The sequence below is a fragment of the Apaloderma vittatum genome, unplaced genomic scaffold, assembly GCF_000703405.1.
Source record: "Apaloderma vittatum isolate BGI_N311 unplaced genomic scaffold, ASM70340v1 scaffold12877, whole genome shotgun sequence".
In the NCBI taxonomy this organism is placed as follows: Eukaryota; Metazoa; Chordata; class Aves; order Trogoniformes; family Trogonidae; genus Apaloderma; species Apaloderma vittatum.
Genome location: NW_009724635.1, coordinates 49,853 through 76,792, shown reverse-complemented (window position 1 = coordinate 76,792; position 26,940 = coordinate 49,853). Strand labels below are relative to the sequence as shown.

Below are 26,940 nucleotides of genomic sequence, written 5' to 3'. Positions count from 1 at the left end.
AAAGGTTTCCTCTCAGATTAATAATAGTCAGTATGGCCCTGAGTACTGAAAGAAGCAGCTAGTGAGTACACTAGGAGTTCTAACACCAGCAGAATAGCCAAACTAGGCTGGGGGAATGAAGTTTAAAAAGGCGTTACTATACACCTCAGTGCAGGTATGTAACAGGCTTCAGGAAGTCAAAGTAACATTTACCAGTTAGAAATATACATTTTTTAATAACCAGGAAATATTGTATGCATTTGCTACCCTTTTACACTGGATCACTGCCCAGAATGTTTTAATTATTCCATTATATATAAGGATGATGATCCTCACAGGAATTCTTTGAATGTGTGTTTTAAGTATTCATTCCCCTCTCTCTGATCCTCACCCAGTACTTATGTATTCCTTAGAGAGTAAATTATTTAGGACAGAACAGATGTGAGGATGGTGCCTAAAACAGTCGCAGCAGTAGCCACAGAGCCAAAAATTATCCACTTTTCTGGTGTCATGCAAAATTTTTTCTCACACACTTGTGACATATGAAGAAATATTGTTCCAGAAGTCTCAGCAGCATTTGTCTGGAAACACTAAAATAGAAATGTGTCTGTGAAAGCATACTGATGTTAGGAATGATACAACTGGACGCTGCAGAAGGGTGGTACTAGGATCATAGATCTACTGCAGTCGTGTAATTTCCCTCTTACCGAATTGTTCAGTCGAAGAATTTTGAAAGATACAAAGTTGTTTCGCTTTAAGACCTCTACATTCTGGGGTCTGGTGATATTCTTCTACTTAAATGGACCTGCTAGCACATACCATGATTGATATAGGGGAAAAATTACTATACAGAAATTGCTTTTGTATCTGTACTTACAATTCCTGTGCTTAGAGCAGCTTAATTTCTTGAATTTCTTGTTTATGTATGTGCAGATCCTCCAGCGGAATAAATGAAATCCTGAGTGCTGGAAGAGAAAAAGAAAAGCATGGTAACATAAAAAATGAGGACTATAGGGAGAGTACCACACTACAAATTAATACAGCCAAAGAGATGCCCCATGGAGACTTATGCATCACAGAGATATACAGCGAGACCCACCAGAGAGCAAGAGAAAGCAACATACACTTTTCTGAAACAAAACAAGAGGCCAGACAAAGCCAGAGAATTACTCCTAAAGTGACAGACACCTGCAAAGTGCTCGTGACAGATGAGGCTGCTTTTGGAGGGAAGACAGAAGAAAGAAGGCCAGGTACTATGGTTGAGCTGCAGTTGTCCCTCTCAAATGACGCGCACGAGGGCACCAGTGCTCCTGCCGTGACCCTCGTAGGGGCAGAAAAATGGCCCCCTGCAGGAAAAGGACCCAGTGTACAACAAGACAGAACTAGCCCTGTAATTGCAGCTCCCCTGGGCGTGAAAGAGGGCAACATCCAGTGCTCAAGCAAAGTAGTCCAATTTTCTAGTGGCAAAGAGGTCAAGAGGATCCAAGGTGCAGCTCCATCTCTCCCCAGGGTGGAGGTGATCCTGGACTGTTCGGATAGGGAGAAGGAAGCACCCAGGTCTCTGGCTGAAAGGGGGTGTGTTGATTCTCAAGTGGAAGGAGGGCAGTCAGAAGCACCTCCTTCCCTCCTCTCCTTTGCAATCCCATCAGAAGGCACAGAGCAGGGAGAAGACGACCAGCACTCGGGAAGGGATCACAGACCTCTCAAGCACAGGGCAAGGCACGCAAGTAAGTATGCCCCATCTGATCGTTTGCACTGCCTGGAGGTGTCCTTGGCAACTTTAATCATAATTTTGGAATTTAGATTGAGCTAGAAAAAAAATGTTTGCAGTTTTTTAATGCAATTTTGTAACTTTCCCTCTCTCTTTTTAATAATGTGTCTGTTCTTGATTTATATGTTTTTTTTTCAGGGTAATACAACGCTCCTGGTGACGAGCCAAGAGTATACCCATGCCTTAACTGTGCTGAATAACTTTGCTTAGTAGACTTCTACTTCAAAATTAACTCATGGCTTTGTCCAAGTAAAAATACTTACATCACCAAAAGGGCTGAATTCCACTGGTGTTCTAATGTATATTCAGAGGCAATCTGCAGAATATTAACAAAAAAGCAAGTTGCTTGCACATGTCTAAGTGAATCCTGCGGGCTTCTCCTTTTATAGCAAAAACTTTGTTTTGCCATTTGCATCATCTAAAATCAAAGCCATGCTACTGCTCTTAAAAGTTAATAAAAAAAGCTAGCAGAAAAACTCAATGCTGCCTACAGAAGAGATTTTGACAGACACTAGCATGTGTATAACTGTTACATGATCCTTTCGAGTTTTGCCAGTCTTCTCGCGACTGTAAAGTGAACACGCTAGTTCTTCTGACTCCCAGAGGTCAGCTTCAAAACGTGTCCAAGGAGTTTACATGAAAGTAAAATTGCAACTGGATCCAATATTAATTAACCGAATGTAGGTGTGCATTATTTATTTATTTATCTGGCTATTTATTTATTTTTTTTTTTCACTTGGGCCCTTGCTATTGGTTGCGCCCTCTTTCCCAGCAATGTTAAGAATCCTGTCTGGGGATTTAGTCGCAGTATGTCAAAGGTGCTTGAATGTGTGCACTGATATATTGTAGCCACAAGCCATTTCATATGCAGCGTTGGAATTAGTTTGCTAACCCACTGCTAATTCCTCTGTAAGCGTATTTTTAGCAGGATAACCATTTGTGTCTTACTGGCGAGTGGATTAAGCAGTAACTTATGCCTAAGTGTCTGTATGCAGTCCACATAATTTCTGGCACATTAAATGAAGCATAAAAGAAAATAAAAGAAAAGAAAAGTGCATATGCTTCACATTTTGGCACAGTTAGAATCAATTGTAGATTGCGCTTGTCTTAGAGAATTACTTGCAGTGTCTGTCTAATAAGGCAAAAGTACAAAGAATGCACTACATACTACATGATAAACTTTTCTTTTGAGTAGGACATTTGTCCTTTTTCCATCTCAACTAAGATAATCTCACTTCCTTCTAATCTAGCAGCAGGTGATTATCCTCAGGAATCAGAGATTTAATCTGTATAAATGTTCGCTATTTTTATTTTTATTATTTATAAAATCCTACCTACACATTAGAATAAACAAATTGCCAAGCACAGGGGGATAATCTGTGTGCAGAAAATACCATGCATGGTTTTCTTTTGTAAAATGAAATGTTATAATGCAGCATTTAAGTCTAAACTAGAGAAGAATATTTATTACAGGTGTTTGATCTCTGTCACAGAAATTTTCTCTGTAAATACTAATCAGGTTGTATTTACCTGTACATTTAACACTTCTTCTGTCATCTTTTGAAACTGTTGATTAAGTAACTATCTGGATGAATTAAGAAAAAATACGCCAGCCAAATGAAAAGTTTCAACTTTTGCTTTCCACAGAACTGCACGGGTACCTGCTGAATCCCCTTCCCAGACAAAAACACTGAGTGGTGATGCACATAGCTTATCTGAAAGTATAGAACTCATATGCCTTCTGTGTGCAGAGGCACTCTAACACTAAAGCCCATACATTTGAGAAATGTCTTCAGTGACTGTTTTAAGCACTTGGACTGTCAAAGGACTGAGCCAAGGACTTTGTGGTTTGGCTGTCTTGCAATAAAATATTACAAATTGCTGTTTCAAGTGCCATGCTCTTTTCTATTGGTTTTTGTGAGGACCATTGGTATTGTCATGCTGTCATCTGGTATAATGGCAAAACTCCAGTTGTCTTTAATGGGAGAAGTATCAGACTCCATCTACTGACATAGCTAAAAGGATCATTAACAGAAAACATATCACACGGTTTTCTTTAATGAGTCTGCTTTATTTACTCCAGCAAAAGAAACTAAATAATTTACTGTTCTATTCTCACTCTTTTCATTTTGAAATTAAGTGCAAGACAACTATTGATGTAGGCAGGAACAGCTTTAAATTCTAGCTTTTTAAAGGGAGAAGCCATTGATGCTGTTGTCCACGCTATGTGGTGGTAGAACATAAGGAAAGGAAAGAAACATGGACAGCACCGGTGCAGCATTGCCCCAGGGGGCACGTGCTCCACGTCACATAACAAGGAAGCAGTCATGCTGATGTACGGTGCTTCCAGCAGCTTTACAGCTGCCTCTATTCCTGTTCCGCATGACTTGACATAAACCAGTAATTTATGCTCTTAGAAACATGTTATTGATATATGCTAGAGAATACTCTTTACAAGTTAGCTGAGCCTCCTGGATCCAGTTCTTAAACGTGTATTCATTCTTGCCACATTTTCAAATTATATATTCTGGAGCTTTTATATCCTATATAATTTTTGGATTATGTTTCAGGCAAGTAACACTCGCTAGAAGTCTGAAACCTGCTTTCACTGAGGACCATGGGCAAACCCCCATGTCTTCCAAGGGGCTGGAAGTTAATGTCAATAGTTTCTGTGCATGCCTTTGTGGAAGTATACTTGCTTTTGAATAGCTAATACACAAAAATACAGGGAATTTTAGCAACTACACACATTTTGTAATTCGTACGAGTAAAACACACACGTAAATGGCAGAAGCAGATAGCACTATCAGAGAGAATACACACAGTATCATTTGGTCTTAGATGTTGAGCAGTAACGGGCCTGGCTGGATGGGAATGCCTGCTGTAAGCCTGGGGACTGTGGTCAGACACTAGACCACAGAAATTGTATAAATGAGATATCTTCTCTCTGTTGCTGCTGAGATTAGTTACAGGAATAAAAATCAAGAAGACTAGAAACAAAGACACATATAATGTTTCTGCTGAACTAAGAAGTCCTGAAGAAAGTGATGTAGCCTTTGAACTTGCATGGGTGAGAGTCTAAAGAATGCAGGGTATGGAAGTTACAACACAGGTGATATTGTGGGAAGAGCTAAAGTATAATAACCTCTCCACACAACAGAAAATAAATGTTCTAATACGGGAGAATGGGACAGTGGGTAAATTTCAGTATAGATAAACGCAGAACTATTTGTTGTTAGCATCCTTGTTCTTTTGTGGGCTGCAGGCAATTAAATGTGTACTTTGATACTTTCCGTAGGACTCCGGCGAAGTGAAAGTCTATCAGAGAAGCAGGTGAAAGAAGCAAAATCTAAATGTAAAAGTATCGCGTTGCTGCTGACAGCAGCTCCCAATCCCAATTCCAAGGGGGTGTTGATGTTCAAGAAGCGTCGTCAAAGAGCAAGGAAATACACTTTAGTCAGCTACGGTACCGGCGAGTTAGAACGTGACGAGGACGAGGGTGAAGAAGGTGAAGGTGAAGAGGGGGACAAAGAAAACACTTTTGAAGTGAGTTTGCTTGCCACAAGTGAGTCAGAAATAGATGAAGATTTCTTCTCTGACATTGATAACGACGGTAAGATTGTGACGTTTGACTGGGACAGCGGTCTACTCGAGGTTGAAAAGAAGACAAAAAGTGGAGAGGAGATGCAGACGCTTCCAGAGAGCACAGGGAAAGGGGCCCTCATGTTTGCCAAGAGACGGCAGAGGATGGATCAGATCACAGCCGAGCAAGAGGAGATGAAGGCACGCACAGCGCACACAGAGGAACAAAGGGAAGCCACCATGTCAGAGAGCTTCCAGAAGGTAACCTCTTCAGTCTATCAAACAAAAGAGGAAGAAATGTCAAGGCAGCAGACCTGCGTGAGAAAGAGCTACACAGACGTGAGCCAGAGCCATAGCAAAATGGTTCAACAGAACGGCTTTGGCTTAGCACCAGACCCAAACCTCTCTTTTCAGTCCTCTGAAGCTCAAAAAGCAGCATCTTTGAATAAAACCGCTAGACCCTTCCCTTCCGGGGTTCAGAACCGAGCGGCTGCACCATTTTCACCCGTAAGAAATGTCACCAGTCCTCTTTCAGACGTACCTGCCCCACCACCCTACTGCTCCATCAGCCCGCCACCCGAGGCTTTATACAGGCCTGTCTCAGCCCCTGTCACCAGCAGAGCTGCCCCAGCTGTGTGGTCGCCCACCGAGCCGACAGAACACATCGCATCCAGGGACGAGAGGATCGCGGTGCCAGCCAAAAGAACTGGGATCCTGCAAGAGGCAAAGAGACGGAGCACTTCGAAACCCATGTTCACTTTTAAAGAAGCGCCCAAAGTTAGTCCCAATCCTGCCCTGTTGTCCCTTGTACACAACGCAGAGGGCAAAAAAGGCACTGGAGCTGGTTTTGAGTCAGGACCTGAAGAAGACTACCTCAGTTTGGGAGCAGAGGCTTGCAATTTCATGCAGACTCAAGCATCTAAACAAAAGGCCCCTCCTCCTGTTGCTCCAAAGCCTTCACTTAAGGTCTCTCCTACTGCTGGTACTCCAGTTTCACCAGTTTGGTCACCTTCAGCTGCAGCTTCTAACAAGGCTCCCTCTTTCCCAGCACCAGCCTCGCCTCAGGCAGCATATCCTGCACCGCTCAAATCCCCACAGTATCCTCATTCTCCTGTCCATCCCCCAAGTACTCTCAACCTGGCCGGTCCTTTCAAAGGGCCTCAGGCAACCCTAGCGAGTCCAAACCATACACCCAAGACACCAGTCACCCCAAGTGCCGAAGGAACAAAGCCACCCTTTGAGATGCCACCAGCTATGAGTGGAAAAGGAGCAAAGTTATTTGCCAGAAGGCACTCGCGAATGGAGAAGTACGTGGTAGATTCAGAGACGGTGCAGGCAAACGTGGCACGAGCCTCATCTCCAACTCCATCTTTACCAGCTTCTTGGAAATATTCATCTAATGTCCGAGCACCTCCACCCGTCGCTTACAATCCCATCCACTGCCCATCTTACCCTCCCGCTGCTACCAAGCCTTCCTCTAAGTCCACTGCTGCTACTAAAAATACAAAAAGAAAACCTAAGAAAAGTCTCAATGCTTTGGATATTATGAAACATCAGCCTTACCAGCTTGATCCATCTTTATTTACTTTCCAACCTCCCAGTACTAAGGAAAGCCTTGCTATTAAGCAGACATCGAAGCTGTCCACTTCAAAGCAAGCTCTGCCTTTCAGACCACCTAGTGCTGGCTCTCCTACTAACGCCCGGGCGTCTTCAGTGTACTCCGTGCCCGCCTACAGCTCACAACCTTCGTTCCAGTCAAACGCCTCTACCCCACTGAACGAATCCTATTCACCTACAAGCTACTCTGCATTCTCTAAGCCAGAAACCACCACATCCTCTTTGTTTACCGCTCCGAGGCCAAAATTTTCAGCCAAGAAAGCTGGCGTCATTGCACAGGTGTGGAAGCCATCAATTATCGAAGAGTAAAGCTTAGAGCTCAAACTTAGTGTCCACGTTGCTTGCTGCCAATTGTTTGCAGTGCTAAGCTGGCACACAAACAGTGCCACTGTATTCCTTAGCTTACTTCATAACGTCAGATGTATCATCTCAAATCTGGGTCCAAAATGTGAACTTTTTTAAGGAATCAAAACAGATAAAAATTTTAGCACATTTATGCCTGTTAACAGATGCTTTATACACGTAACATCCTGAAATGAATAGATACCGTTGTATTAATTAAGCAGGACACTAGGTTTTTGCTTTAGGGCTACTATGACAGAAACAACAGTAAGCAATAATATTCCTGGTATGTCAAATTAGTAGAGAAAAGCTTTCTTTCTGCCTCCCTCCCCAACTATGTTCTAACAATGTAGGGATTTCAGGACTTTTTTTTTTAAAAAAAAAAGAAGTGTCTTATTAAATGATATTAATAGTAATGTGTATTACTACCATAGCATAAAATAGATGCAGTATTAGGCTCTGACTGCTCACAAGCAGAAAACAACTGGACAGACCTTTGGTGTGCACAGAGCTGCACTCACTTCAGTCAGAACTTGTCCTTCCACAAGAATCTGATTGATCAGCCAGGGACTTAGTTCGTAAGCTCTGCGGATCAGCTGCGATCCAAAATCATGAACCGCCTCTGCGATTTCACAGAGAATGTGCTATAAGAGATGCTGGCGTGTTCTGAAGACTAAAAGATGGGGAAGGACAGCTGAAAAAATTGTTAAACATTTCCTATTTGGGGGAAATTTGACATCCTAAGCGCGGACGTATTTTTAGCCAAACTTTGCCTTGAATCTAGCAAGTGAGATAGAAGTCAGTAAATGAAAATTATTGAACAGTCAGAGAGGTGAGCTGGGTTTTGCAGCTGCAATGCAATGCAATTATTTCTTGTGAAAGCACAGTGATTGAGAACTGAAGGGATACACATATTCAAGAGTACTGGGTCTTGCAACCAGAGTAGTACATGCCAAAGAAATTACTTAACAGTAAATCATAAATATGACTATATCTTTCTATTGGTCTCTTTTACGCATTTTAATATTTTGACTTGAGGATTTACAGTGCTTCTTCCCACTTTAAATCTTTTTACTCTGGTCTTATACTTTCACCTTTTACTTGTCATATTGGGGACTAAGGATTGAAATACTGCTACTGTAGGAAATTCTTAAGAGTCTGTGGTCTTGGAACGTACTGTACAGTACTGCAGTGAATACACAGTCTTGCTAAAATAAAGGAGCTATATTTGACTAGTTCAGCAGGTTTTTCAGTAAACAGTCCTGTTAATGTGAGTGGTGCTAGATCTGAAACAAGGTGCTGTTTCACACAACCAAAGGTATCAAAATCCATCCCAAGAGAGAAGCTGAAGATTAAAGCATCCCCCTGCGAGTAAAGGTGGCAGAATCTGTTGATATATTTGTTTAATTTGATTATGGATCTTTTATATCACAGGGGTGAACTATAGTTAGTAGAACTATCTCTCTTAATGAAGAAAATACTCCCCAGTATGAATAAAAACCTCCTTAGCTTGGTCCCATGATGGTAACTCAATCTGCAATTTATGTCGAGAAGAATGCATTTGGTTGTACATGCAGAAACTGGAATCAAAGTCTAACCAAGCCAATAAAAATCCATTCTTTGAATTTTGGATCTCCAGAATCCTACTGTCCCTTTTAAATTTTGGATTGTGATACTGATTGCATTAGAAGAAAATAACCAAGGGATCTATCTCCCTCTTAAAAATCAGGAGAATGATAGGAAATTTTAGGGGAAAAAAACCCCAAACTAAAACAAATTATGAAAAACTCAAGAAAGAATTACACCACATTTACCTGGAAACAAAAAGTAGCAATATTTTAATCCCTTGGAGATCTCTCTTCTACTTGGTTTCCACTGTCAATATCTGAATTTTTCTTCTGTCATTAAACTTGTCCCTTTCTTCTCTGCCTGTTTGGGTTTTTTTTTCTTTCGTTGCTTTTTTTTTTTGTTTCACTTACATGTACAGACTGATCATATATTTTAGGGGAAATCTACTTCCCCTGCTATCCTGTTAATCTGAAATCTTCTCTCTCCCTTCCTCTTCTCTCCCCTTCCCTTTTCTTTTCCTCTTCTCTTCCCTTTCCCCTTCCCCATCTCTTTCCTCCTTCTCCTCCTCCCCTCTAGAAAAACTTTTACCTGAAGTTACATACACTATTTTAGGTAGAAGCTTAAAATACTAGTATACACTTGGAATAAAGATACCCTACCAAAGATAAGCAGTGCTGCTAGAGAAAAATAGGAAAACCAACAACCTCATGTTGCCTGACGTGTTTTTACTTAGTTTCCTCCTGTAAAATACACCTGTAAATTAAAATCCCACTTCTGTATTTGCTCACCCTAACACTAATTATCAGCAGAAGGAACAAGAAGGGAAACTGGGATATATTCTCATGCAAAGGAAACTGGCTCACCAGAAAGACAGAGGTCAAGTTAAGAGGAGTTAGGGGAGAGCTGTGGACCGAAACGGAACATTTTGGTTTCCTGAATCATCTGTCTAGAACTGAATTCACCTGAAAGATCTAAATGCATAAGTGTCATATTTAAAATAATTTTGTTATTTATTTCATTCTCAGCACAACCCAAAAGTTCACTTAGGAAGTCCACTAAATCATATGCATATTTACAGCAAAAAGCAAATGGATTTTTTTTCTGTTATTCAAATACAAATATTTCATATGGCCTATGGCAATGACAAGGATTTTTTAAAAGCACCAGTAAGGGTTAAAAAGCAAAAGCCTCTGTGACACTATTCCTCTTAACAAAGATCTTTTAAAAATTCCAAAGACCAACTCTGAATTCAATTTCTTGTACACACATCATACTACACGCACAGTGCTTAGGTCCAACTTGGCTTCAAGACTCTTTTTACTAATCAGGTAAGTCTGTAATTCTTATATTTTCAAAGACTAGCCTACTTAAAAAAAACAAAACAGTTTTATGCAAAACATAATCTCTTGTGAAGCAGATATTTAGAAGCAAGCTGAGCTGTTCATTCTCATGGGTCCAAAATCAAAGCTAACGATGATGTCAGACATAGCTGAAAGGTCAAGAAAATGAATGGTTTGTGTAGAGAAGCCCTATGAAATTTCACTTTGAAAAGGGCAGTGAGCTTTTGTAAATGGTTTCTGGAAAAGTAAGTTATTTTAATACAATACAACCAGGCTACCAAGATGCAATTGGTACGTTTATTATGTAATCAGATTTAAAAGTGAATTTTAGGCTACGCCTAATAACAATATTTCCAGTATGTTCACATTAAAAAAGGAATTTCAGTGTTTTATGTTGGTTTTAGCACATTTAATTATAGCTCATACTGGAGATATTACACTGCACCACTCTGGATCTCACATTCTAGACAGCCTTTTCATGAAATCAGCTTTCAATTTCTGCTCCAGTTACAAATCTCGTGTTATAAAATCTGAATTAAGAAGTTTTGTTTTGGAGGTGAGTAGCTTTTAGACAAAAAGTTAAAATTTCTGTTGCAATAGTTAAAGACAAAATTTAATTGTTGGACAAAGAACTGCTTAACTTCTTCCCCCTTCTCTAGGGGAACCAATCTTTCCATGTTCCTGCTCAGCAAAAGGTGACATATTATGAAACAAACAGAAAGATAGTTGAATGATTTTTTTCTGTACAAGAATTTACAGAGTAAGCACTACCATCCCTTACAAGTAAGCGTCATTCTTTTGCTTTCTGCTCTCTTATGGTAGAAAGAATTTTGCCTGTGCCATAAGATCTGTGACAATATCCAGTGACAATAAGCTGCTTGGTTCCAGAAGTCCCTGGCCGATGGCGTGGGGATTTATAACATGCCCACATTGAGACTTGCAGCAGGGAATGTCCACTTCTCTTCTAGACACACTGACAATCGACTCTGAGATCAAGCCAATGCCATTTTGGGATGAGCCACCAAAAGGAGGCTTCAGCTAATTTTTGCCTGATCCTGCCTGATCAGCAAGCTCCAAAAATTAGGAAGTGAAGGGCTCGCGTGTCGTTCAGACAGAGAAATTAGTGCACATCAGAGCAGCAACTTTGAGAAGAAAAAAATACTAGGACTAGGGGGAGCCAAACAGTGACAGAGGAAACTCCACGAAGAAAGCAGAGACCAGACAGGATAAAATACCTATCAGAGGAACGTGAAATACCAAAGGCAAAAGAGAAGAAAACAATCATCAAGAAGGGCTTAATTATTGTGCAGAGGGATGACTATTTCCAGCCTTCTGTTGAGATTTGTTAGATTATTCTTGGATGATAGAGTGCTCACATCACTGGGCATGATTTTTTCCCCTCTACTATTTACAAAAAATATTGCGAAAGAACCAAAATGCTTATACTCAGCCACAGGAAAAAAAGTGACAACAGATCTATAAACATAGGACCCTAGAGAGCTCCTATACATAAGAGTTTTGCAAAGTGCTAAGGTGATACCAGATTATAAAATAAAAGATTAGAAGTAAGTATAAAGAGAACTTGACTCCAGATGAGATTATCTGGGAGGAGCACTGTTTATCAAGTATCCAGGATGATACAGCAACAAAGGACCAGCCTTGCCATCACGCTCTGCTGCTCCAGCATCTCTGCGGGGAATCCTCTGTACGCTCTGCGGTAGGAAAACATCAGTGACATGACTGCACTCTTTGTCACTAATAATCCACATAATCTTTCTGCTCTCTTTTTCCAGGATCCTTTTCCAGATTTCGTAGCTTTAAGAATAAAAACCGACTGGTTCTAAAAAGATCCACTCTTCCAGGCTTGCCTTTTTAACAAAACCTGATACAACTTTCTTTGCCTGAAGTCAAATACCCAGGATTCCACTGACTGCTTTGGCAGTTCGGCATGGCAAGTGCAAATCTTAATTACACAGCTTGGCATTATGTTATTTTATAATGAGTCTACTCAGCTTGAAGTGGAAATGTTGTACAAAGAACAAACTCGAGGAGCTCTTCGAAAAACCTGTGGATTCAGAAACTCTGTATTACTTACTGCTCGTGGATTTCTTGAGAAAATATGTGAGCCTGATAACTTCACAGCATACTTGGTGCCACTGTCACAGCTTAGTAGTACCCATGACAATGACTGTTCTTATTTATAGTAAACATTACCTTTGCATGTGATAAGGGACGAGCTGGAATTGCTCAAGAACTCTGTTTGACAAGTGCTTTTCAGGCTAGTTGGTTACTCCAGGAAGTACTTAGGCTTTTTTATCAAATGATTTAAGAAGAAAAATCCTGAAGCTCAGTGCAATACTTCATTGCAAGATTCTCTACAACAGCAGACTTGAACTCCTCCTTTACAAGCTAAGACTAAGTATACCATGATATTTGCTCCCTTGAGTAAGGCAGGCAAAGACTTCTTCTTTATTTAGCATGCTAACCAAGTTTCCCAGTACCCCCTGCAGTTTTCAAAGGAAAAAATCTATTCCTGTTTGTAATGATCTTGACAAACTTTAATTTCAGCTGCACACACTTAGTATATCTGCATATTCCCTTAGGCTGAGGAAACACAGCTATGAGAAAAACCTTAAAACCTTACTGAACCATGCTTATCAATTAGCTCTCTGGATTAAGTTTTTCAATATAACAATAGTAAGTGTATTCAAACAAGAATCTTTGATTCTGTTGTGTATCTTTAAGACAGACATTTTAAAAGAGTCCCCTCATAATTCATGGCAACTGAAAGATAAGCTGCTATGAAAATAACCAGATCATTTCTAAACAGGTGTAAAGACTAAGCTGTTGAGCAGTTGGAGTGTTTCTCTTGATGTCTCCATCTATGTGTGGAACAATAGATTTAACATCGATTTAAGAAATGCACCACAAACAGAAAAAAGAAGGAACATTACAGAAATAAAATACACAGGGTCTCTATCCCTCTAACACACATTGGATTGCAAAGGGTGATAGGGAGCACAACACCCACTGATTTCAGGATGAGCTTTAACTGACTGCAGAGCAAAAAAGTCAGAATGTTGATATTAGAAGCAAAAGTTTCCATACAGTAATGACCTAAGGATAAATATTTAATTTTTTAAAATTTTTTTTTGCAAAATAACCCGTACAAAAAAAAACAAAAAAAACCCTCCACACCTCGATAACTTTTAGTGATTTTTAATTTGATCTGTGAGAATGCTACTTCTTATAGTCTCACTTTACAGGTTGGTTTTGGCATACAGCTTTAAAGCATGAGTGAAAGCAAAGCACGGGCATCTGGGTACACTTAGTTTTCTTCCTAGAGCCTTGGTAATTTTCCCATACCAGGTCTGTAACTTAAAAATGGAACTTAAGCAGGTGACAAGAAAACCTCAAAACCTGCCTGCAGTTTTAATTCTTTGGTTAAACAAACAGTTCGAGATATGTACAGATATTTCTGCCCAGTCCTAGCAGTGCTACCTAAATATCTTTTATGAACCAAACTGGGCTGTAAGTTTCTTCAGAAAAGGTTTCCACATACTTCCTTGCTGCTTGTTTGTCTGATGTCAGAAAGTGACAAAAGAGAAAAGAAAAATCATGATAGCATTCCATTAAAAATTCAAACGACTACACAAAATGAGAGGCAGACACATAACTTTTTACAGTGATATTAATCTGCACCTGCACTGTACTCTGTTGCACAGCTGTGAGCATTTCAGATGAACAAAAATAATAAACTTTTCTCATCTTACGATTACTTTCAGAGAGGTGTTTTTGTAGAGAAACTTGACAGACTTGGTACTGCTACAGGAACAGTACCAAAGCAAACACCTGACGCTACGCATATATAATTCTGAAAAAACAACGTTAAGCACTACTGTTTGGATTGCAAACCAAGGTGTTTGGAATTAATGTTGCCTGTATCAGCTTACTCCAACTCCCTTGGGTGTCTGTGATACTAGGATACTCAGTAGTAGTGCCCAGTTCGAGACACTTAGCATCTTCAGTCAGTAGTATATGAACTAGTTGTTGTATCTGAGCACATGATCCTTAACATCAGCCTGTGAGTGTTAACAGGTCACAGGTGTCAAGGTTGTAGCCCAGAAAGGGACTCCTTAATGACCAGCTGTGAAACCCAACCAGTGAAAGCAACCCTTGTACAATATACTCCTTGCTATGTAATCCTAGTATTCCCTAAATGAAGTCCTGAAACAGCACAGGACGGTGCAGAAGTCCTGAAATTCAATCAAAATGTGTATGTATCGGGAAATGTTGCTTACATTTCCTACCTTTTCTAGCTCCCAGCTTCCAACTTCACTAGCACTGCTTCAGGGTAGTACTCTGTCTTTTTTAAGAAGGACTAACCTAACCCTGGAATGCTAGAGTGTAGAGTACTGTAACCAACCGGTTCCTCCAGCATGTCTTGAGCCACCACAGGCAACTGAACAGCATCATCGTGCTGCTACAGGAACTGGCAGCAAACCCACATTGACATTCCACCCGTGAACCCACTCTGGGAGGACGACACAGGTTTCCAACAGGGATTCACAGTCTTCTGACAGCAGAGAGACTGTACAAGGACAAACTCCACCCCTCTGGGGAAGAAATTTCCCTGGAACTCATGAGGAAAATATACAGTACTGAGTAGAGGTTCTTTTCCCCAAATGTGCTTTCCTTGCCTTATTTCTTCATCATCATCTTTTCCTGATCTCTTTGTCGTAGCCCCACTGCGAGCTACACAGGTCAATTTTCCTTTCCTTAAGCTCCTCATCCAATCCCAGGAACCTTGGCCATCAGGTCCTGGTGTCATCATTCTCCAACCCAGTGCTGAACACAGATCTCCCTTCAGAAACTAGGACCAAATTTGCACTTGTTTTTCAAACGTTCATTCACGAGGCTTCAACTTCCGAGACCTTCCTCTAAGCTGCATAATACAAAAAGTCCAGCAGGTGGCAGCAAAGTTTGTTCTGTATGAGAAAGAAACTGTCTATTCGAAGGAGAGCTGAGATGCCTATGGCCAAAAAAGTTCCAGCCATTTGCTTTTTACAGGCATAACTGTATAGTCTTTTGATAATCATATATGGATAAAGATTAAATGTTAACAGAGAGCACTCATTTTCCTTCATTTACACAGGTGCAATCTGAGCTGATTTTGAAAGCTGAACAGCACTCTGAATGTTTCTTTTCCATGTAGGCGTTCTGCAGCAGTGAAGGCCTAATTCTAATATCGTACTTTTCCGTTCTACCATTACTTGTCAGCTAAAAAGGACTTCGTTGCCAAAAGCAGAATTTGTCATAAGGCTTATGTAAGATGTTTGACAGCAGCTGTTTCCTTAGTTTGTGTAACAATGACAAAAACGAGATTATTCTCACCTGATGTAATACCACAGTTATAAACAATCTCAACTTAGAATAAATTAGGTTCCAGTTCTAAAACCCTTTGTTTTTTTCAAAGCAAGCCCCTGAAAGACAGCTCAGATCAGACAGGAACGATGAGATTCTAACCTATTACTAGTCTCAGTGCAGCATAATTATGATTTTTTCCTCTTTGGGAAAGGTACAGAATTGAGCCAGATTCTTCTATCGGTAGCTTCTTCCTTCAAAAACTACTGGACCACTCACATTATAAGTGGGAGTTACTAAGTAAGTGAGATTCTCTCAACTTTTTCCTCAAATTCCTTCAGACCCTTAAGGAATGGACAAAATTTTTCCCAGCCACTTCAGCCGTTCACCAGGTATATGATCTGGAATGCTACTTCCCCTTGCCAATTTTGTCTTCTTACGATCCAAAAAGGTAACAGTTAAAACCACGCACTGTTCAGCCCTTCCTTGATCTAAGAGATTAATCCTTACTTCACCAAATCTAGGGCAAATAGATATGCAATTCCACATTTTAGAATTCTAAAGTTAAAAACCAGCCTATTACCAGAACTGTATCTAAATACAAGCTATCAGGTGGGAAAGGAGAAGAATCGGACTGCTCTGGGAATACCAACACAGAACAAATTGTGCTGAAGAGCTACTGGGGTGCTCTCTGGATAACCTGATCTGTTTTTCTGCCAGAATGAAGTCTCTCAGATGACGGCTATTAAGATGAAGTCTAGAAACATCAATAAATATGCAAGATCCAGTCAAAAAAAGGTATAAGCCACTTTGGCAAAGTGAAAGCCAGTGCTTTCAAATAGTACTTTGGCAAAATGGGCAAGGCTTGAAAAAACTATTCTTATTCTGTGGTTCTGAGGTAGAAAAGCAGAGTATTTATCAACTTCTAAGGAAATATTTTCTTGCAGAAAAACTGGCACAATCTTTCACTGGCCAGGTAAATTGTTACGGTTGCTGCTCGTCACTTGGGAGTCTGTAAAGGGAATTCCACTGGGAAAATCTATTATGGACATTTTCATCTAATAGAGTGATCACTGAATAATCTTATTCAGACACAAGGAAAGCCATCCTTACAAAATGAAACACACTTCACCTCATGAGGCAGTACGAACTATTTGGATTCTTACCTGATCATTTTATCCTTAGCCCTGACTAAAGTTTAAAACAAAACGAAAAATGAATACAAGGGATTATAGTATAACCAAGATCACTCCCAAGGCACTACTGATGTTGCAGTTTGCTGACTCCGTATCTTCCTGCTAGGCCTAACATTCTGGCCAAATACAGACCCCTACTGCACAAAACCTAACAAACCAAGCGGAATCTCATACCAACATGGAGAGACGATTTTTATTTGCCTACGAGACTAAGATCTTCCATATGCAAAATATTTCACATTTATTTCTTCCTCCCATACAGACCAACTCAAAAGATAGATTTTCTAGAATACCAGTATTTGAGATTCTCCTTTTCTTACAACAATCCTTTATGATTTGATGAATTTATGATTCGCATGACGTTACAGGTGCTGTGGAGAGATAAGGCTTGAGTACAAACACTTGTTCACTGAGTTCTTCCAAATTAAGGATGTGGGAGATTCTCAAGCCAGTAAAACACTCATCCCCAAATGTGGCTGCCATAACTCTGAGCTAGTTCCTGTATACTCTGTTGTTTGATTCATACAGAGGGGTTTTTTTCTCTTCTGCCAGTTCTCTTTCTTCACCTTATACAATAATAAAGTTGTCCATAGAATAGTTTCCATCATCATAGAATAATGTCTTATTTTCTATTGACCTTGATTTTCTTTTAAATTTGATCTACCACCTCTACTACAAAAACGTAGAACTCACCACGATATATGTAATTTTGTCTACAGTATTTCTGCTTTTACAAGTTAAGCTTCTACCTTCATAACACTGTAGCACAGGCAGTGGAATGTTAGAGAAATAGTGAAATGCACTTAATAATTCATCACTCTCGATTAAACTCTGTCGAAGAAAATGAGCTTTATTACCGATGGCTAGGCCAAACAGATATTTCTGCAACTTGATGACCTCTGGAGTTTTTCTCTAAATAGGACAGACTAAATAGTATCTTCATCTAACAGTCCTGAAAAGTCACATATTTGATGCAACACTTCTTTAAATAGTATAATTTCTCTCTGCATCTCTGGAATCCTACAAAGTATTCACAGGGCTCAGAACTGAAATCTTCATTAAATAAAGGGGAAATTTTCTGTCTACTCAGTATAGATAACATTCTAGAACTCTCCCGAGAGCAGTTAACATGGGTAGACTAATTAGGTAGACTTTTTTGATCAACTTTTTCATCCCTCCGTAACACCTTACCTTCTTAGTTTTGTGGTTCAGGTTATCAGATTAATTTCTAATAGAAATAATATCTCATTTTGCATACTTACTTTGGTTTTGCATCTTTTATACAAATTCTTGCTGATAATTTAAACAAAATGCACTAACCAGGCTTGCTGAATAAGGTCTTTTCTGTGGATTCAGCGAAGAAAGAAATTGCAATAATTTAGAGGAAGGACAATTATTCTGACTGTCCTGTCTGGGTCTGTCACTCCTTGGCCCCACGCATTATCTGGTCCCTGGACTCTTATTTTCCAGCTAAGTAAAAGAGACCTCTCCTATCAGGCAAATATACAGAGAAACTTTAATCCATGCTCGCCAGTATATTGTTTCACCTATGGGAGGAAAAAATGGTTCTACATTTTCTTTTATTCACTCACCTTCCAAATGAATAGTTCTTGCTTTTTGTATGCTAATATCTTAAAGAGTGTGCAGCTGGTATCTGTCTGTATGAGATGATCTAATCAGCCACATTTTAATGTTTAATCATCTCAAGGTTTAAGTGAGGATCCTTAAAAAAAAACTGATTTGCCCAAAATGAAGTGGTTTTTTTCTGGATAGAAGAGGAACCTCATGAAAATTTGACCTAAGTCTATGGGTGTAGGATTAATATTGCTCACCAGTTTCCTCTCTGCAACTGCAAACTAGGAATAGCTGGTCCTAGCTAAGACGTTAAAGCACAGTCCTGTTACGAAGTATCAGTTGTGAAACTTGTCAAAACTCTCATTCCGTAATCTCCGTATGTCACTCGACACTTTCCTTAAGAGATTCAGACTGAGCACCATCAACGGAAAATAGCGAAATCAGTAGTGTCTTTCTCAGTTTCCAGCTCTCATATACCAGGGTGATATGAAAACATAACTTGGAAGCCTTTGTGAAGCAGGGATCTTTTAAGTTTCTTAAATGCATGAAGATCTTGTGACATGTACAAAACATGACATTTCTATGTGAATTTTTGCTACATGAGCTACATCATGTATGATCAGATACCTATTGGCTGGTTACTAGATCACGCTCACAGTTTTTTAAGTTTTGGAGGGTAATTAGGAATGCAACAGAGGCCAATGTTGTGTGAATGGAACTCCACCAAAGCCTCTGGGAAAAGAGCCTGGAATTTCACACCGGATTTCAGAATTAAAGGCATTTAAACCTCAGGATATGAATCAATGCATGTAAGCCAAAAAGTTGAGGAACCACACTTATAGAGACTACTTGGTAAGAACAACGTAACTCGTCCATGTATCACAAAGAACATACCTGGCTTGGGGAAAAGGCTGTACCTGCGTCCTACACTGCTAAATGACTGCTGCAGCGGAACCTTCTCATGAACAGTTTCTGTTTCAAAGTGGCGCATTACTAAGAAGATTAGGATTTGTCAAATATGAATGGATTGCTCCTATAAATGGGTCGGAATGTACTGAAATTTTGAGGGCATTGCCTTTTAAAGAAGCCAGGTTAAGTAGCGTCATGTAAGGGTATTAAGTGGATGACTGCATTAACGTCTTTAATTTGTTTGTGTTCATTTTTGTTCCTAAAATGTGAAAACTAGGATAAGTATAAGAATTTTGGAGTAAGAAACGCTTTTCTTAAAAGGAGATTGCCAACGATACATTCTCGGGCAGATGTCCTAGACAGAGCCTGTTATAGATAAATTCGGCTGCTAGAAAGAATCTTGTAAAAACACGTGTAAAAATGTGTAAAAACATGCAGAACTGTCACAACATGACTTATTTTTTCAGAACCAGCTAGCTAAGAAGTGGAAAAGATGCACAGTTGCTAACATAATTGTACCTTTCCAGTAAAAACCTGTCTGTCTTGGGTCTATTTACTTTCCTCTAAAATTCCATTTGCTCTGACTTTCTTCCACTTTCTTCCTCTGGCTCTTTTTTAATACCTCCTCTCTTGTCACTAAATTTAAGTATTAAGGAGTACTCATAGACATAAAAAGGGATTGCCAGGATGTCATGTGCTTTCAGGGGCTGCTGTTCCAGTTTGGAAGTGAAGGGGCTTCCTTTTTCTGTTGTTTAATGGTTGTAACTATATCTGGCATTTTGTTTCCCTAGGAGAGAAGCAGTGGACGCTCGTTATCGCTTCCCGGGAGACCTTCTTCATTCATTTCTCGAGCCACTTCTCCTACTTCTCCTCTTCTATTTCAGCCTGCTCCTGATTACTTCAGCAAGCCAGACACAGCAGCCGACAGGCCTGGCAAGAGACTGACTCCCTGGGAAGCAGCGGCCAAGTCCCCTCTTGGCCTGGTGGATGAAGCTTTCGGGCCCCAAAATATGCAGGAATCCATTGCTGCTAACGTAGTGTCAGCTGCTCGCAGGAAAACACTTCCCGAGCCACCAGATGAATGGAAACAAAAAGTTTCTTACGAGCCTCCAGCCCCAAGTGGTAGGGTGGCCTTATTAGGAGGGAAGCAACCGGGTATGATCTCAGTCCCCAGAAGCTCCCTGCCTGCCCCAAGCGCTGGCTCTCAGCCGCAGTACGCTTACTGCAGTCAGCGGTCCAGAACAGATCCTGATATAATGTCCGTGGATTCCAGGTCTGACTATTGCTTGTCAGCAGCTGATTCCAACTACAATCCACAGCCAAGGGGATGGAGGCGTCCAACATGAGCAGCTGAAGGGTCTGGTCTATTTTCCTTTCTTCCAGCTTAACAAAGCCTTAGATTTGAGTTGGAGAAGGGAAGTTTCTCACTGGCCTGACGATCTCTGAACTTAAGAAATGAGGAGGCAAAACTGAACGGGGCACAGTTTTCACATGATGGCAGGGCTAGCAGCCTCTAGAATAGACTCAGTTTTACACCTAACCTACGATTGTTCTGTTCGTCAAAAGGCAAAACCACACATTTCTTGCGGTGAGGGGTGAAAGTGGAGCAACCAATGTGCTCAATACAAAATTCTAGAAAGGATGTAGAGGGAGACAGTACGTGCCTGCAGTTAAGTTAATGTGAAGTAAAAAAAGTAGAATAAGGCCATTTTAAAGGCAAGAGAAGTATTTTACAGGATCTTGTAGGTTTTCTGGGTATGTCTGACATTTGAGTTCCAGATACCAGATATAAACAGACTTGGGAAAGTTCCAGTGGAAGTGAAATATTTGGAAGTACTGGCTTATTCGCCATATGTTTTCTTTACTGCATTTTTAAAATGACCTAAGAAAATAAATGAATGAATATTTTTACTGTGGAAACAGTTAAAATACATCCATGGTCATGGTAGCTGAATCCCTACAGCATGTAGATATACGCAATCTTATGCAGTCATCCATTTCAGATGGATTTCAAGACAGTTTCGTTGAAATTTATGTACTGTAATTAAATAATCTGAACACCACAGGAGGAAAGGTGTTATTAAGAGAGTACCGTAGCACTTGAACAACAAAAAGGATGAGGAAAGCATTTAGAGTGTATTTAAACTGGACTGCAGGTTAATTCTCTAATAAACTATTGAACAAATTGGAGGCTGAACAGCCTTTATTTGTCTGTGGAGTGCACTACTTGCTGAACATTCACTGCTACAGGGTCTGGTAATCTGACTGGCTGAGCAGTAATCTGTGCTATCTAGGTAGCTCAATATTTAGAAAGCTTTTGATTTATATTCTCAGTTTGGAAGACATAGCCAGGTTGTTTAACAAGCACGATACCTGTTCTACCAAGAAACTGGTACGTGAGAGAGAGTTTACGACAGGTGTTACACAGTATGAGCCTAGTAAAAGTAGCAAATATTTGGATGGTTGGCTACAATTAAAGCTATCTTGATGGATCTGAAGAGATGGTAGAGAGTTTTGGCTGGTGATATGCATCTTGCACTTACAGTTAATTTAAACCATAGAAATACGTGGCTAAAATTTTAAGTATTCCAAGCTTATTGGGTAGTTTAGAAGTTGTTAAAGCATAAAGTGAGAACTCCAAGTTTTACAAAGTGCTCTGCATCCTCCTCATTTTGTGGGGCATTCTTCAAGGATCTGTCAAGTAGAGTCAACTAAAATTACTGCAGAAGCCCTGTTAGCCACCTTTAGTTTCAGTAAGGTTGTCAGCTGTGAGTAAAGTGATTAGATTAGAAGGAACTAAAACATATGTGAAGTAAAAAAAGGTCACAAAACAGTCCCATCTGCAAGGAATTTCCCATTATAGCGATAATAAAATATAACTTATAAAAGAACGAGGAAAATTAAACTCAAGGTCGGTTGAGCTGGAACTGCCCATACGAGCAAGTAATTACACGAAAAATATACCCTTAATGAGTTTAACTTGGCAATAATTCTCTAGTCAGACAGAAGTCTCCCTAAAATCAACTGATCCTTTTGACTGAGCAGGAAATGAAGACACGGGAGGGGTAAACTTTTAAATTAGGATCATATTGCTATAACACTGTACAAATTTATTTCAAAAAATATGAACTTGCAAAGAAGAGACGATTTATGAACAAGGCTACCTGAAAATGAGCTTTGCACCTCAGAGTCATACGTGTATATAATTGGAGTAAATTTTCCTGGCACACAGGCAAAAATACTTTTTTTTCTGCAGAGTCCCATAATGTCCCTTTTTATCACAACTGGGAATATTCCCACTGAAACCAGCTGGACTGTGGTAGTCCCATTAGCCTTCAGGGCTTGTTCTTGAATCCAGGCCTATCTCCCCAGAAGTACATGTCAAATTTTCACTTAATTTCAGTGAAACTATAATTCAAAGTCACAGAAGCCTTCACTATTCAATAAATACTAGTGCATGCGTACTTCACAAGGCCTGCATTCTGAAAATTATATAACACTCACATGTTTTGCTGAGCTGTGGTCCATATCACCACAACAAAATGATTCCCTGTACCCAAATTGAGTTCAGGTTTCTGTTTTCAACTCTATACGTTACATTGTTAAACAGGGAACCTGATTAAAGAGTTTGCAGGAAGGCATATATTTACCTAATACAATTATTTTAATTCTCAGAATCAGATATCTAACTTTTGAATTCTCATTGAGGGTAATGCTGTGAATTCGAAAGTCACAGATCTCTCAGACAGAAACATGCTTAATTTTTAAGTTACATGGAATTAGAAGTTGCCAAAAGTATTTTTTAATTTTGATATTACAAAAAAAAAAGTCACGATACAAATGATATTACATGGGATTTAATGCTGTGATCACATAGCAATACAGAAACACGTATGCTAGGATAGAGCCCTAACAGCTCCCTCCCCAAATATGCCACAAACATGAAAGAACGACAGAATTGGAGCATTTTGGACAGAACTTTTCTGTCTCTGTCCAAAGAAAAACAAAGTGTAGCCTTAAAACTTTCTTTTATTCACAAGAAAGAATTCATCGTTAAGTACTTCTGTGACCATGAGAATTACTGATGCTGAGTTTCATGTGGCTTTGTACCTGACTATGGATTAACATGGGTGTTTAATATGGTCTCCTACAGATTTATTTTTTCCCTCCTGCTGAGGATTTACTAGCTCTCTTTCCATATGGATTCCCTCTTACCTAATAAGGACTGAGTTCACACTGCAGCATTTCCCTCAATAGCAATGCTGGTAAGTGTGTTCATCCTCCACCCAGCCGACTATTTTCACCCAGCCCATGGGCAAAGGGTTGTCTTTGAGATCTCTTCCACTGCCAGAGAGAAATGAAACAAATAAACACCTTGGAAGTTATTAGTGAGACGCCAGATTTACGCATGGGCATGCAGACAGATCATAGCCTTGTTTACAAGGGAAATCAGGCTAAATTTAGACCAAGACAATGTACTGATTTCAATGGACACAGCAGGCCCTGACCACTACAAGAAATATTAATGCATACAGAGCTTTATGAAGAACCACATGGCATTTTTCACTTTCAGTTCTTCACCCCATTCCTTCACTAGCAAAGCATCTTTCTGTGAAATAGCTGACTGTTGTGCGTGAATTCTGAATATATAAATGCAAGTATTTCTTACATTTGTTGTTTGAATGCACAGATCTGCTCAGTAAATGTGAGGAAAAAATATCTTGTTATTTTAAATACATTGTTTTTGTCCTCACCCTCAGAGGTGTCTCTGTTAATAGGCAGAGTATTTGACTACACAATATAACTGAAAATTTAGTTTCTTTAGTTATGTTAGATGATGATGTTCACAACTCCTGTTTGTCATTTGTTTTCATTTTGGTTTGCTTTAACACAACCAAATAATCTATTCACATTGCATTTCTGCCTTGTAGCAAAAGACTGTATTATCTTTATAAAAGGCTCTTCACTTCTAAAGACTTTTTGCAGGCTTTTCACTTCTAAAGACTTTTTGCTCACTGCAGAGGACACTTTAATTGAGAGTGCATGCCAGAGATGTAAATTGTATCATTTAATAAAGTGATTTGACCAGTCAGATGAGAAACACAATTTTGTTTTCTCGAAATTCTTGTCTGTTTGTTTAAATAATCTGAACCCAAGTAAAGCCTAATCTCTTTTTTTCTGTACCATTTTTAGATTCACTGACTTTGCCTGACGGTGACCTCATGCTGATATGAGCTTCTAGAAGCTCAAATCAACATCAGGTCAAACGGCAACTTGTCAGCTTTAGTAGAATTTCATTTTGATACTGACTAAGCAGAGGAAGGATATGCAGTGAAGCACAATCTACCCAGGTAAAATAATATGGTCAGAGCAGTTTTTATTATTTGAATGCTTCCATCCTCACTGTAAAAGCCTGCAACTAACATCTGCTGACTATAATTACTTGTCTACCTTACATGCATCTAAGCCTCTGTTTAGTTCCTGTAGGTTTGTTCATAAGGGCTGCATTGCGGTAGTCTCTTGTTGTTTATTCTTAATCTAAACATACTATTTAAAGAAGAAATAAATATTGATGATAATCTGTGAAATCAGTCTTTACACTATTCAGGCTCTTGGGGTGAATAGTTCTCAAGGAAATAATGACGGCATGCACAACCTGTCTGTGAAAAGCCAGATCAGATTTTCACTACATACATGAAATGAATTGCAAAGCAGGTTTTGCACTTGCAAAGCAAGCAGGATTTTGCCCTCAACACAAAAAACCCGAGTGATGCGTGTAAAACTTGGGGAACTGATAAGGCTTGACAATAGCATTTTAAGAGCTTTCCTTGACAAAGGGTTTACAAGTTATAACACACTCAGTATTACTCCTCGTCATCGTTACGTTTTCATTCTTCTGTGGTAAATTCTTAAATACACCATAAAGAAAGCAAGCGTAAGCCAGATTCACAGTTTAATGGAACTCCCTTGACTGCAGTAATTTGCAACAGATTAAAAATCTCGCTACACAGGCAAACAGTCGTGTGGTTTGTAGGGTGTTTTACACTCCACAGAAAGTACTTCAGGTTTCTTGAAATGCCCTCGATTCTCTGGTGCATTCATCAGCATTTAAGAGTGTTTAAAATGAAAACAGTATGGGAGACAGCTCCATTGCTGAACACGAGTCTGCTGGAATGAATATTTGATGTAACGAGTAGTTTTAAGTCTAGAAAGAAAGGCTTACGTTTCCAGGCCAGTATTCAGTTTTCATCAAATTGAACATTAGTGCTTTTGCATTGCTCACTGGATATATGATGGGATTTTAAAAAGAAGATTTGTGTTGCTGCTGAGTCAGAACCAGACATGTTTGGTGTTTGTTCATACATTTTCAATCCTAGAAAAAGGACTGAAGTATAGTATATTCAAAAGAAAATGACCTCCGGAGCATTTGTGTGCATGCACACCTAATATTAATAGATGTTAATGGAGAACTAGGGGAACATACTGTGCTGCAGTGCAGTCCCAAAACAGCTGGAAGATTACAATATAAGTGACACACACAGAGCAAAGAAGGTGTTGATAAACCCCTAGCTATTAATAATATCTAGATCTACTTTCGTCTTGAAAATATATCAAAACCTGAGGATAATTTTGCCTAAATAGTGCAGAGGCTCATGACTTATTTTTGCCCTATAAATAAAGAAATCTAAGGAAAGATATGTTAATTCATGGAAAATAATTTTGTCTGTCATAAACAATAATTTTAAGCAGGCTATAGACAAGCAGAATTTGCCCAAGGCAAAAATGGAAAATAAGAAGCTTTATGGCATTAGGAATCAGAATAACAGAGGCATTGGTATCTTTTCCCAGCATGGACAGCCTCACAGGGCTATGGCAGTTATAAAGCAATTGCCACTTTTCAATATTACTAAAAATTAACTTTTTTTGAAAATGCGAATCAATGTAAAGTAGCATATGCTCAACTATATGATATTTCTAGTATTTTTTTTCTAACAGAAAAGCTTAGAAGCATAAACAGCACACAGAATTTTTGATCAGGTGCTCATTGGCTACCCTGATATTCAGATCTGTTCAAGATAGTTAATATCTGCAGTTAAATGAAAATCTCTTGCCTATGAAATAGTTTGTGCATCAGAGCACAGAGCTTAAACTGAAGCTCTCTGGTGAATTACTTGCATGCACAAAAGAATAGTCTCTGACGGTATTTTTTAAAAAGATGAGAAACAAATAGACAACTTTTCCAGTTTCCAAGTAATTCCCCACTGTGGATGAACATAATTTGATGTCTTATGTGAAAGTTCAGATTTATTTTCTCCACTATTTCTGTGGAGTTCTCCACCATTCTTTACTTCTTCTGGTAGTTTAAAACTCCAAGAAATTTTCTCCATGGCAGTTAAATAAAATAAAAAGATCAGTGTAGAAATGAATAATTTTCCTATTGAATCAGCATGCTTTAAGAAAAAAGCCCAGTTCAAAGAAACACCAAGAGCAGAACAAGGCAACAAAAATCCTATGACAACATGCAGCCAAATCCTGATCCCATCTAAGGCAATGGGAGCTTTATTAATTCATCAATCGTGTCAGCAGGGCAAGGATTTCACCTCCCATAGAAATGTGCGGGACCAGAAAATACAAGTGCTGATGAATTCACAAGCACTGAACTGTTGTCAGCAGTTCTGTAGTATTTTGATGCCTG

The 26,940-nt window shown here is 39.4% G+C and overlaps 1 protein-coding gene across 2 annotated transcripts in view; it reads left to right on the top strand.

Annotated features, from left to right (window-relative positions):
• SYNPO2 (synaptopodin 2) overlaps positions 1-20,927 on the top strand; it is a 79,657-nt gene extending 58,730 nt beyond the window's left edge. Inside the window, exons 3-5 of one of the 2 annotated variants that reach the window (XM_009872595.1) lie at positions 913-1,706; positions 5,049-7,228; positions 20,036-20,927. In XM_009872595.1, coding sequence (XP_009870897.1) covers positions 913-1,706; positions 5,049-7,228; positions 20,036-20,590 — 3,529 coding nt within the window. In that variant the 3' untranslated portion in view covers positions 20,591-20,927. Of the gene's footprint in view, positions 1-912; positions 1,707-5,048; positions 7,229-11,993; positions 12,045-20,035 lie in introns of those variants that run through there. The other variant, XM_009872597.1, reaches the window with a different exon arrangement.
• Positions 20,928-26,940: the final 6,013 nt, after the last annotated feature.